Source organism: Panicum virgatum, chromosome 5K (assembly GCF_016808335.1).
Source record: "Panicum virgatum strain AP13 chromosome 5K, P.virgatum_v5, whole genome shotgun sequence".
Taxonomy (NCBI): Eukaryota; Viridiplantae; Streptophyta; class Magnoliopsida; order Poales; family Poaceae; genus Panicum; species Panicum virgatum.
Genome location: NC_053140.1, coordinates 46,183,940 through 46,197,039, shown reverse-complemented (window position 1 = coordinate 46,197,039; position 13,100 = coordinate 46,183,940). Strand labels below are relative to the sequence as shown.

The 13,100-nt window shown below is 39.2% G+C and overlaps 2 protein-coding genes across 14 annotated transcripts in view; one reads left to right on the top strand and one right to left on the bottom strand.

Moving 5' to 3' along the window:
* Positions 1-7,349, top strand: part of LOC120707823 (myosin-17-like) — a 42,223-nt gene extending 34,874 nt beyond the window's left edge. For 4 of the 13 annotated variants that reach the window (XM_039992837.1, XM_039992838.1, XM_039992841.1 and 1 more), the window contains 22 exons: positions 1,140-1,307; positions 1,461-1,628; positions 1,710-1,877; positions 1,993-2,160; positions 2,430-2,597; positions 2,735-2,902; positions 3,020-3,187; positions 3,432-3,599; positions 3,692-3,901; positions 4,020-4,140; positions 4,224-4,316; positions 4,410-4,490; positions 4,565-4,759; positions 5,124-5,468; positions 5,552-5,683; positions 5,769-5,839; positions 5,924-6,023; positions 6,095-6,151; positions 6,253-6,309; positions 6,394-6,474; positions 6,577-6,659; positions 6,752-7,349. In XM_039992837.1, the coding sequence (XP_039848771.1) occupies positions 1,140-1,307; positions 1,461-1,628; positions 1,710-1,877; positions 1,993-2,160; positions 2,430-2,597; positions 2,735-2,902; positions 3,020-3,187; positions 3,432-3,599; positions 3,692-3,901; positions 4,020-4,140; positions 4,224-4,316; positions 4,410-4,490; positions 4,565-4,759; positions 5,124-5,468; positions 5,552-5,683; positions 5,769-5,839; positions 5,924-6,023; positions 6,095-6,151; positions 6,253-6,309; positions 6,394-6,474; positions 6,577-6,659; positions 6,752-6,875 (3,094 nt within the window). In that variant the 3' untranslated portion in view covers positions 6,876-7,349. Of the gene's footprint in view, positions 1-1,139; positions 1,308-1,460; positions 1,629-1,709; positions 1,878-1,992; positions 2,161-2,429; positions 2,598-2,734; positions 2,903-3,019; positions 3,188-3,431; positions 3,600-3,691; positions 3,902-4,019; positions 4,141-4,223; positions 4,317-4,409; positions 4,491-4,545; positions 4,760-5,123; positions 5,469-5,551; positions 5,684-5,768; positions 5,840-5,923; positions 6,024-6,094; positions 6,152-6,252; positions 6,310-6,393; positions 6,475-6,576; positions 6,660-6,751 lie in introns of those variants that run through there. The other 9 variants (XM_039992839.1, XM_039992844.1, XM_039992840.1 and 6 more) reach the window with 6 other exon arrangements.
* Positions 7,350-8,442: 1,093 nt separating this feature from the next.
* LOC120707822 (KRR1 small subunit processome component-like) lies at positions 8,443-12,263 on the bottom strand. The gene is made up of 12 exons (XM_039992836.1): positions 11,869-12,263; positions 11,661-11,737; positions 11,448-11,558; positions 11,113-11,181; positions 10,330-10,386; positions 10,217-10,255; positions 10,005-10,115; positions 9,827-9,909; positions 9,661-9,742; positions 9,175-9,318; positions 9,011-9,091; positions 8,443-8,886 (listed from the first exon to the last, which is right to left on the bottom strand). The coding sequence occupies exons 1-12, from the start codon at positions 12,092-12,094 to the stop codon at positions 8,770-8,772; spliced, it is 1,197 nt and encodes a 398-aa protein (XP_039848770.1). The 5' UTR covers positions 12,095-12,263; the 3' UTR covers positions 8,443-8,769.
* Positions 12,264-13,100: the final 837 nt, after the last annotated feature.

The following is a 13,100-nucleotide window of genomic DNA, read 5'->3' as shown; positions in this document are numbered from 1 at the left end:
TCGAGAAGGCATATGATAAAGTACCGAGAAATGTCATGTGGTGGGCTTTGGAGAAGCACAAAGTCCCAATTAAGTACATTACTCTTATCAAGGATATGTACAAGAATGCGATGACGTTTGTCCGGACGTTTGGTGGTGACACCACTGACTTTCCTATTAACATAGGCCTTCATCAGGGGTCGGCATTGAGCCCTTATTTATTTGTTTTGGTGATAGATGAGGTCACAAGAGACATACAAGGTGATATCCCTTGGTGTATGCTCTTTGCTGATGATGTGGTGCTAGTGGATGAGAGTAGACAGGGGTAAATAGGAAGTTAGAGCTGTGGAGACGCACGTTAGAGTCAAAAGGGTTCCGACTTAGTAGGACCAAGATCGAGTACATGATGTGCGATTTCAGCGCATCTAGACATGAGGGTGGTGACCTTAGTCTCGATGGGCAAGTGGTGGCCCATAAGGACACTTTTTGGTATTTAGGTTCGATGCTACAAAAGGATGGCGACATTGATGAAGATGTTAGTCATAGAATCTCAGCTGGTTGGTTGAAATGGCGTCAAGCTTCTGGTGTCCTCTGTGACAGGAGGGTGCCACAAAAGCTAAAAGGTAAGTTCTATAGGACAGCGATTCGCCCGGCGATGTTATACGGTGCTGAATGTTGGCCTACAAAAAGGCGACATGTCCAGCAACTGATTGTAGCAGAGATGCGGATGTTACGGTGGTTTTGCGGGCACACAAAGAGGGATAGAGTCCGGAACGAAGCTATTCGGAAAAGGGTAGGGGTGGCACCAATTGAGGAGAAACTTATCCAACATCGGTTGAGATGGTTTGGACATGTCCAACGGAGGCCTCCGGAGGCGCCGGTGCGTAGTGGGGTGCTAAAGCGTGTTGATAAGCTAAAGAGGGGGTAGAGGTAGACCTAAGCTGACTTGGGACGAGTCGGTTAAGAGAGACCTTAAAGATTGAGATATCTCTGAGGAGCTAGCTTTGGATAGGAGCGCTTGGAGACTAGCTATCAACGTGCCTGAACCATGACCTTTGTATCTTTTGGGTTTCATCTCTAGCCTACCCCAACTCACTTGGGACAAAAAGCTTTGTTGTTGTTATTGTTGTATAGCTGTTGTAATATGACCCTGAACGTAGGTTAGAAGAGGGCGCAACAACAACAGATGCTCTTTACTTAGCAGAAAAGCAAGAGCATGATCATACGAAGAAATCACTTTCTGAGGCTCAAGGGATAAACAAGGAATTACTAACGAAAATTGAGGAAGCTGAGAAAAATATACATCAGCTTCTGGAGAATGTGGAAAGGTCCGTTTTGTTTTGCCAATTCTATTTGGTAGTTTGCAATAACTAGCAGCAAAACTGAATTGCCATGCACTGCATAGTAAAGATCCACTATTGATCTCTTTTTCACCTTCTGAGCTAACACTGATTTTCTTAATTTTATTCAATTAATATTAGACTTGAAAAAAATACATCTGCAAGAGAGTCTATACTGCTTATGACAAAGCAAAGTTATGATGAAACCTCAAAATTGCTACTTGAAGCTCAAGAGAAAATTCGAGAGTTAATGCACAAAGTAGAGGACTTAGATCGCAAAATTGTTCTGCTTGAAGATTCAGTAAAAAGGTTTAATCTCTTTTCTTTCAAGTATTGCAAGGTTCAAAGCAACTTTCCACTAAGTATATTACTTATCTTCTTTGTACATAGACTCGAAGAAAGTACCACAGATAAAGATTCTTTATTGGCTATTGAAAGACACGAGAACTGTGAAACCAAGAAAGAATTAGCTGGCTCTCAGAAAAAGATTGAGGAATTGCTAACTGAAGTGCAAGGTGCTCATGTAAATATTGCAGAACTTGAGGAATCCATTAGGAGGTCTGTAAGTTCTCCTTATAGGGATGTGTCATCCTTCTATTCTGACTTTGGTGCAGTAACCTTATTTTTACTTCAATTGCATAACCCGACGATGTGTTCCAATTCATATGTATAGACTTGAAGGCAATTTGGGAGTAACTGAAGCTTTATTGCTAACTGAAAAGGAACAGAATGCTTCCACTTTAAAATTATTTTCAGAAGCACAATTGAAAATTGAAGATTTAATAAAGAAACTTGAAGGTGCTGATAGAAAATCTGATAGCCTTCATGATACAATAACAAGGTCAGATTGCTTTCTTTTCTTTCCCTGTTTTCTTGCGTTGTTTCAAGGTTTTTTCCACTTTGTTCGCACGTCTGAAAGATAATGGAGCGGGAAATCCTGAAATGGTCTCCAAAAGAGTGGAAAACTGGAAAAAGAAAAACCATCGTGTCAATGGTCTACATGCATTTTTTTTTTTGGATTCGATTTTTCTTTTGTAAAGATAAAACTTCAACATCAATCTTTGTCAAGATATGATTTTGTAGTGATTTTTTTCCCTTTACCATTGACAGACTTGAACAAGATGGCACTGCCAAAGATGCCTTATTGCTTACAGAAAAGCAGGCACATGAGGCAACAAAGAAGACTCTCAGTGAAGCTCAGGAAAGGAATGAAGAATTACTGAAGAAAATTTATGATAATGACAAAAATATTCTTCAGCTTCAGTTTACTATACAGAGGTCCACTGTTGTTCCTTGGTTTACTTGTTGCTACATATGAACTTAGACTAGATCGTATCTAGTAATTATTAGCAGAATAAATTTCATCCCTCAAATACTTTGACAAATCAACTCTTATTTTCTTTTTACAAACACAGACTCGAGGAAACTACAGTTGCAAAGGAGAATTTGCTGTTGAGAGAGAAGGAGCAGAATGATGCAACAACAAAAGCGCACATTGAAAGTCAAGAAAAATACGAAGAATTACTAAAGAAATTTGTTGATGTTGACACGAAAATTGACCTTCTTCAAGGTACCATCGAAAGGTATGTCATCTGCCTTTACTTATTGGGCCTAACTCAGGGCTTGTATGATTTGACTGTGCATATAGTCTACTGTCTTGTTATGAGATTTTAATGCTTCATATCATTCCTTCAATTCAGGTTTGGAGAAAATACAACGACCAAGGATGCTCTGTTGCTATCAGAGAGAAATGAAAAGGATGCGATTAGAAAGGCACTTACTGAGGCTGATGAGAAAAATGAAGAGTTACTGATGAAAGTCGAAGATGCTAATGAAAAAATTGAACACCTTCAAACTATGATTAATAAGTGCGTAGCTTCACTGGTGCTTAGTCGTGACTTTATCCATATTGTACACGTACCCAATCCATGCATTGGATGCATGCTCATTCATGGGCAAAAGCAGACGCAGTAGCAATACACTAAATAAACTTGTACTTTGGCTAATTATCTACAATGTTTATCCATATTCCTCATCTCCCACCATACATTGCTTGTTCACATGGCCATCATTTTCTATATCAAATTATAATATTGTTCCTAAATAAAACAGGCTTGAAGATAATATAGCTGCAAAAGATGTTTCTTTGGAAGCTGCAACAAAGGAAAATGACACAATCAGGAAATCTCTTGCTGAAGCTCAAGAGCGAAACGATGAATTACTCAAGAAAATAAGTGACAGTGAATACAGGATCCACCTACTTCAAGACACAGTACAAAAGTTAGTATCATCATTCTCTATGTATCTCTCTGGAATTGCCATGTGCTGATATTATTGTTTTGAAATCTAATTAATGTCTTCTCTGAAACAAGGCTTCAAGTAGATGCAATATCAAGATTGTCTTCTTTTGTAATGGAAAAACAAGAAAGTGATGCTGCAAAGAGAGCTGTTACTGAAGCTCATGAAAGAAATGAAGATTTACTGAAGAGAAATGAAGACCTCCTCAAGAGGAATGATGCTTTGATTAAGAAAATTGAAGAGTCTAGTAAAATTGTCACTCAACTTCAGGAAGCTCTTCAAAGGTGTGCTCTTCCATACTTCATGTACCATAATCTCAAATAGATATATCAATCAGGTACTTCTTTGTAATATCATTACGAACTTGGACCAAATAATTCTTACCTATCCTTACATAAACAGACTTGAAGGAAAAGCAGCCAACTTAGAGGCTGAGAACCAAGTTCTTCGTCAACAAGCAACTTCAACTCCACCGTCTACTGCTAAATCTCCAGCTTCACGCTCAAAGATCACAAGGATCCATGTAAATGTCTATAAAGAACCTTCTTTCAATATACTTGCCCAGTCATTCAACACTCAAAACTGTAACTACTGCTGTTTTTACAGAGAAGTCCAGAGAATGGACATATTTTGAATGGTGACATAAGGCAAACTGAAATGAAGCCCTCGACTAGCACATCAGATGCAATAACCTCATCAGTGAGTTTAACCATGGATACAGCTTCATAATGCATCTGAAGAATATCTCTAAAGTTGAGCTTTTAAATTGGGCATTTTAAAATATGTTTATAGGGCAATGTTACTGACTTGGGTGACCAAAAAGAATTTGAACATGGAGAAAAACTGCAAAGAATACCAAAACCGAAATATCAGGTATGCTACTGCTGTTCGTTAAACTGAACTCTTAACTTTACTGTTGTAATGATAGTTTTGTTATTTTTTGGAAGTCTTCCCATCACCAGCAGCCCCAGGACGATCAGCAGTGGTTACTCACTTGTATTTCACAATATCTTGGATTTTCTGGGAGCAAACCTGTTGCAGCTCTTCTTATATATCAATGTCTTCTCCACTGGAAATCATTTGAAGCAATGAAGACGGGTGTCTTTGACAGCATTTTGCATGCTATAAACATGGCCACAGAGGTTCCTGCTACTTAGCTTGATTGTTTTAAAAATTTCATCGTGATGCTTTTTAAGAACCATTGCTGCTGATGAAGCACTACTTTTACTTGGTGACAAGAGAACTAGAGAATTCAAATCCTTTAGTAATCTGAACATAGAACCACATCTATTCAACGTGAATATGAAATAAAGATAGGCGATATTAGAAAGCCTACATGCGCACTCTGGAAGCCTAGAAATTTGGATAAAAATGAAAAGGGAAAAGCAGTTACATGACAACTTTGGCAATTCTGTTTTCATTTATTTTTATATTTCATACAAGACTACATCATGCTATTGTACTAGAATTTGGCTAATTGCCCTATTATTTTCTTCCCTTAAAAAGGCTCAAAATGATATGAGAACGTTGGCGTATTGGCTGTCCAACTTGTCAACGTTAACCGTTCTCCTTCAACGGTCATTCAAAACTACAAGGACGGCGATCTCGACTCCACAAAGGAGAAGATTTTCGTCAGATAGGATCTTTCATGGAAATCAAACATCAAATGCTGGGCTTGCTTATCTCAGTGGACAGACAGTTGTTGGATCTGCTGGATTGCCTCAAGTTGAAGCAAAATATCCAGCTTTGCTATTCAAACAGCAGCTCGTGGATCTAATTGAAAAGGTTTATGGTATGATTAGTGACAGTGTGAAGAAGGAGCTAAACCCTTTGCTTGAATTGTGTATACAGGTACTGGTACTGCTACCTTAAAAATGAGCACTGGTTCGAAATTTGCCCCTAATTGAAAGGTGTCTAAACATAATACTTGTCAGGATCCACGAACTTCTCACTCAAGTCTTGCAAAAGGCCATCTTAATGGCATGGGTCAGCAGAACCAACTCACACACTGGTTGGGCATTGTGAAAATCCTGACTAGCTACTTGGATGTACTGAAGGCAAATCATGTGAGTGCTAAACTACTATTGACACGTGGCATCCATCCATTAGCAAAATATTCGGAATGTATGTCTTACTCTATCGAACTTGTAGGTTCCATCAGTTTTGGTGCACAAACTTTTCACTCAAATATTCTCACTGATTGATGTTCAACTATTTAACCGGTAAAGATTTTGTCCTTGTTATGTGTGATGTTATCTTGTCTTGATCTGTGTAACGTTTCTCTAAGATCTTTTCTTTGAAACTAGATTACTTTTGCGGCGTGAGTGCTGTTCGTTTAGTAATGGGGAATATGTCAGAGCTGGACTGGCTGAACTAAAACATTGGTCCGACAATGCTACTAGAGAGGTTAATCACTTTCCTGTTTTGAGATGGGTTTCCCAAATGCCATTGGCTTATATGTTCTAGATTTCACACAGTTTGCAGGTTCAGCATGGGAGGCCTTGAGGCATATCAGACAAGCTGTCGATTTCCTGGTGCGACAACACTATCTTTAATGCCTGATAATTTTCTGATATTTTTTCAGATAACAAGTTTCTAATCATAAATGTTTTGATCCCTGCTACTCTTTTATCAGGTGATTTCTCTTAAACCAATGAGGACATTAAGAGAGATACGCACTGATGTCTGCCCTGTAAGTATTTTGCTTGACCGAGTTTCTTCTGCTGCTTATCTTTCCTCTCACGGTTGTACTAACATCTTTTTATGATATCTTTAGGCCCTCAGCATACAACAGCTAGAGCGGATAGTTAGTATGTACTGGGATGATGTGAATGGTACAAACACTATTTCAGCAGAGGTATGTTGGTCAGCTTCCCTAATGTAGTTTATGGTCTTGGGACATTTGGTTTGTGTTCCTTTCCAAATGACATATCAGTTGACAAATCCAACCTATCTGTAGTTTACATCAAGCTTGAAATCTGCGGTACGTGAGGAATCGAATATGGCCACAAGTTTTTCTATACTCCTAGATGATGATTCGAGGTTTGTTATATGTGAAAAATGTTAGCCATATTATTTTTATATAAACTATTACTACTTATATCTCATGGTGTTGCCTTCATTCCTCAATGCAGTATACCTTTTTCACTTGATGATATTACAAAGACACTGCCAGTCATTGAGGTGGCTGATGACGACTTGCTGCCTTTTGTCCATGAAAACCCAAGCTTTGCGTTTTTATTGCAAAGAGGGGAGTAGTCATTTTTCTCTCACCATGGAGATTTCGCCCACCTGTGGATAAATCAGGATTCCTGTCTAGGATGTACAGTATGTGTGATTCTTTTTATACCAGATAGCAAGGCATTGAAGATTAGCTGCTAGGTGAGCTTTATAGGCTTCTGGTTTTCATTGATTTATTCGTTGATTGTATATTTGTATTCAGGTTTTCTTGCTGTTTTTTTTCTTCTTTGTAGTCAGTTTTGGGCTTGTATACTAGGGGCTAAGGGCAAAGGCCCTGCCCAGTGAGCATAGAAGCAAGGGGTTTTCTGTAAGTAGGAAAGCTGTACATGTGTTGTAAATGATAAAAGAAATAGAAATCCCATTGTCCAGCTGGTATGTAATGGTGGCTTTGTGGTTGGTGTGTCGGTACCCCCCTTTTTTTATCATGTACTTTAGTTGCTTTCTTTATTGTATTGTACATCAGTCAATAGTGTACATAACTTGCACGCTGAAGACTTGCCCTGTGGTGACAGTCCAAATGTGTAATGTGTTACAAGCATGTCATGCTTACTTTCTTGTCCTCTGATGAACACCATTTAACAATTCTCGGTAGTTTCCGTTCTGAAATCCTGATCCGAGTTTTATGTGGTCTGGTCGAGATAAACACTCCTGCTGAGTGACCATGGCTGGCCTTGCAAGGCACGATTGTTATGCCATTTTGCCTGGATGAAGTGAAACACCACGGTGCATACGTTTCAAACAAAAAAAAATCTACAGATCTTAAACTGTGCATTGAAATTAAATTATAATTGCACCATCGTATTTTCTGCGATAAGATTTTTAAAACAAGATAGCGCATGACTACATTTTGAATAATATTTTTAATAAATTTTTATATTAAGCAGGATATTTTTACGACTATGGACAAATCATTAAGCAGCGAGAATAAATTATTATTTTATTCGAATAAAAAGACTAAATATAACAAGCAAATAATATCATATTACAAATAAAATGCTAAACATTGCGAACAGTTCTATAAATAGAACAAACTGTAGAAATTAAACACTATAAATAATTTATTGCATATGCAAATAAATTATTGTATCTAGTGAAATAATTTAATGTTACAAACAGACTAGTTTGCATAAGTCGATAGGTCCGTACCCGAAAAATAAATCTGATAAAGGACAAATTATTATATCTAGTGAAATAATTTAAAGGTACAAACAAAATAATTCTTTATGCAAACAAATTATTTTAAGGATAAATAGCTGATATATTAGCTTATAATTTTATGCAATGCCAATGACACGCAGTTGCACTGCAGAGGATAGAAAGTAGATAACGACTTACATTCGCTGGAGACATCGGTACCTCACTTTTACACGTCACGGCCTACTACGTGTACAAACATCGATTATAGGAGTGTATAGTGTTTGCCTACTACATGTAATAATGTAAAGTAATTCTGCATCTACGAGTGGGTGGGGGCCTCGTTTGTTTAATCTCCATCACCGCGCCCCTGCGTGCAGCCATTGAAAACAACAGAATAGGCATGCCGCTGGACGCAGGCATGCTCGCACGAGGGGCTAGTCAACAGATGCAGGGCTGTCGATGCTGAAGAAATGGCGAACTCATCCATTTCCTCATTGCGCAAATCAATTCAACCAAATCATCCAAGCAGTAGGTGCACACAAAAACATTCAGGGTATATGGGACAAAACGAATTTGTTCTGTTCCTTGGTCTGATGACAGGTTACCATGAACAGACCAACAAACCGCGCAGACCAACTCTTGCATCAAGAACAGACCTTCAGAAGGTTTTAATTTTTGTTCCATCATCTTCAATTGCAACTCTTGCACTCTAAAGTGATGCGATGGCTCGTGTAATCATTCTCAATTCTCACTGTCCGATGCATACGGATTATGGTTACTTGGACTTGGTTGATTTCTTCTTTTTTGGGCATGGTTCTTCATTACTTGCAAGATACGATTCAGCTCTGACATTCTCTTGGGCCTTGTTCTTTCTGAATTCCTTTGCCTTTTCCTGCAAATAGAAAACAAATTCAGGATGATAAGTAATCATATTGATTGAAAACTCCCGATATTCCTGAAAAATTTAACAATAATGGTAAATGGTGTACATGCACAATACAACAGCTGCAATGTACCTTTAATGACTTGGCTATATCAGCTATCTCACTATTGTCATTGGCAGTCTTGACAGATTCAGATGGACCTGCAGTGTTCTCCTGCAACAAATTATAAGGTATGTTTTAATCATCAATGCAAGAGGATCATCAAAACGATACCTAAATAGGGAAAATATTCCAACCTTTGGGGGAACAAATGCAGCCTCTCTCTTTCTTTTGTTTTCTTCAGCTTTCCCTGATTGCTTCTCCAGCTTCTCTTGCCATTTCTTTGCTGATTTCTTTTTCTCACTCATGAAATACTCACCAGTTTCAAGTTGAGCATCGATCTACAAATCAAGAGGAATAAAGGAGTCAAGAGAACAATGTGTGAAATGAGAATATATTAAAAAACGAAGCACCTTCAACTAGAACTGAATCCACAAAATACAGCAGAAAAAGGAAGTTGCACTCCAAATCCAAGTAGCATACTAGGAATAGCACTAAGTTATAAAGAAAATGGCATGATATAATTTTATGTGTGCATGGACAGCTGACATAAGCGTAAGTTCTAGGACAGGGCACCTTACCACTAATCATCACCAGCCCACTGGTCACCAAGGTTGAATATAAAGGGGTACAGACTACAGACTTAAGTAACAATAAGACACCAAAGAAAGTCACTTGCTTACCTTGCTAGGCTGTTGAGGTGGCGGAAAGGGTGTGTATGGTTTCTTCTCCTTAGTTTGAGGCTTCTTCTGTTTGACATTCTTCCTAAAAAATAAAATGGTGACAAGGAATCAGATACATACAGTATATTTGATATTGAAGCTCTAATAGAAATATGATGTTACTTACTTCTTGAACTTCGGTAGAAACCTATCCCAGTTTTCAGTGGCTAGAGCAGGATTTTTGGCTAGCTCGCGTTTGATTAGGAGTTCCTATAAAGTTTAATAGTAACCAATAAGCAACAAAATCCTTTTCTTGTTAACATCCCTACACAATAATAACATCTCAGAAGGGAGAAACCAATCACCTTGATGTGGTACACTGGATGCTTGAGATTCTTCATGCAATCCTCTACAATCCTTCTAACTTGTTTCAGTCCCCTTCCAGTATAGGAACCCATGGCTGCAACTGTGTTTCCCTTTCATTGGGAATGGCAACAGAAGTAACAAATAACATTTACAAATTGCATCAAAGGGAGGAAATTCAAAGTGTAGACACAAGATAAGAAAATATAAAAACCTGCACTAAGATGTAGCAGCCAGTCAAAATCTCAATGGCCTGTATATCACAAAACAATGTGTAAGCAACAAAAGGAATTATGATTCACCTGCAGGAATGAGAACAATTTTTACCTTAAGTGTAGATAAATTAGGGCCTAAAAGGCGTTCTCTCCTTTTAACAAATCGTTCCTGTAGATAACATTATAAGTGTACTGGAATAAAGTTCAATAGAACCAACAAATTGTGAGCAAGCACACTAATCTCTGATTATATTAGCACATTATCATAAGGTCACTCCAGTTGCAAAGATTGTTTAAGTAACAGCATGAATTTAAAATAATAAAATAATGCCACTGAAAGAAACCTTATGAAACAGGCTACTAAATTTGAGAAATTCTTTTAAGGCAACAGAGTAAGTGTTATGAAGATGACTACATTACAGAAAGGCTTGCCCGTTTGTGATTATATGAACAGAACAGAAAATTCACAGATTAGGTAGAAAGCATGAACCTAGCAAACATGAGAAATTAGCATTATAGAATGAGCAAACGACCAAACACTGTTTTTATACAAGACATTACCAACTATTTAGTGTCATTACAAAATGAGTAAAACAAAAAAAATACACACTGACTGTTAACAACACATTCGAAAATAACAAATGACAATGAGGAATCAAGTAATCCGGCAACAACAGAATGCAGTTGACCATGTTATGATGGTTTCAAAAGGTTATTTAGTATAATCGTCAGATAAGTCCATCATTTAAATTTATATAAGAATTATCTTTACATTGTTCTTCAGGGGGTATATATTTCATAGCGCACAGAGAAGCACCTCGTGACACTGAGTTAATTAAGGATAACATCTAGGGAGATATGGACTATAAAGTTGAATGATGAAAAGGAGGCTTACCTTATTTCTTACAAGGCCACCAATCTTTATAATATCACAGTTCATCTCATCATCGAGAATTTTGATCGCCTGCAAAAGTGCAAAATCAGCAAGAGCAATATCAGGTAAGTATATCCCAAACAGATGAAATTCTCAAAAAATTAGCCAATCAGCCTGCAGGAGTAGATCATGCAACATGTAGATGGCATACTATACTAGTATCGTCAAAAGAGATAGCAAACTAAACTAAAACCTGCTCAGATAAGCAAGTAGCTCAATATAATTTCAAAAAGTTGAACAACAAGCTCTGCACATGATGCCCAGATTCTGACACCTGAATGCCCAAGGAGTCATACCTGAAGTGCAGGGACGCTCCTGGACAATAGCTTTATCAGTTCCCTGGCCTTAACAATAATGTAGGGATCCCTGGTCTTCCTGGTGGTTGAAACAGTCATGGATCCCTCCACCTACACACACAGCATGAGCCAAAAGATGTCTCAAATCAATAGAATACCACATAACGATCACGACACCCAATAGCAACCGAAAAAAAAATGCTAATCAGGTACCAAATTAAGCTCGCACGAGATACCGTGCTCCTTCAATGCGCCCTTCACGATCGGCCACGACTCCTGCAGGTACTTCTCTGCACCCAAACAAGCAACACCTCACCAATTGTCCTCCAACTAACTCAAAATGCGCCCCACTCAGAACGAATTCGCGTTACATTCCGAAGAAATCGCGGGCGGGAGGACGAGATTAGGATGGAGCGCTTGCCTCGGTACTGGGGGAAGAGGGTGGAGAAGGAGTTGACTTCGAGCATGCCGCCCTCGTTCCAGGATGGGTCGAACTTCTCGATCTTCCAGTGGTCGATGTTGGGGTCCTCGTCCCACGGCTTGGGCTTGTCGTGCTTCCCCTTCCGCCGCCAGTTTTTCCCCTCCGTCGCCTCCGCACCCTCCTCCGCCGCCACCGCCGCGGCGTTAGCTTCGTCCTCCGATGTCATGGCTGAACTGAAGAGGGCTGGAGTTTCGTGGGGCCTCGAGGAACGGGAGCGGCAGGATGCGGCGTGGTCGGTCGCCGTGCAGATTAGGGTTGGTTGCTTTGGTTGCCGCCGGCGCCTGGCGGGGACGAAGAGAGTGGGGATGGATGCGGGAAGAGGGTTGGGGGGGTTTAGGGTGCGCGTTATGTTTTGGGCTTTGGGCTTTAGCGGTGCTATTACAATAATCACTGTGTCTCCGAGAAGGACGGGCCGGGCCAGCCTCCCAAATCTATGACACGTCATCATAGAGGACTCTATGAGAAGACTGCGGCCTTCTAACTTTTAACACCCATGGTAAATTCAGGGTCTAATCAACACTTCCAACAAAGATCATTTGATATTGATGGCCCTTCATCATGTCAAAAAGAAAAAAAAATGACCTGATGGTCGACAATTCTACCAGTGCACCGTGCACATGCAAATTTGAGTGAACCACTGCATTTACAAGGCTGTTTCTGAACCTGAAGCAAATCACAATATTTGAACCGCCTGAAACTACAGAAGGATAGACAACCAAACCACTAGAATTACATTTGTAAAGCGTATGCATATAGACAACCGAACCATTGAGCTGGTTGTGTGTTGTTTGTTTTGTTTGAGTAGTTTTCATCCCTCAATAGTTGCAAGGTTCTGGTGGTTTTCCCTTTAAAATTGGTCTGTTTCTTCTTTTCTTCTAATATAAAACTATGGCAATTCGGCAAGGCTTTTGCCGTCCTTTAGAAAAAGAAAACATATATAGATACAGTTATTTATAAAACCATGAAAGGAAAGTTGTCTTGTAACGATTGTAGACTAGTAAGTAGCAGAGGCTCCAATGCCAGAAAAGTTGCCTTTCAACAGTTGTAGACGGATATCCGTTGTAGACTAGCAGCAGAGGCTCCCATAGCAGAAAAGTTGTCTTCCAACGGCTGTAGACAATGTCAGATTACGGTCAGGTGATCAGAGGAAACATATGGACTTGTCCTTGGTC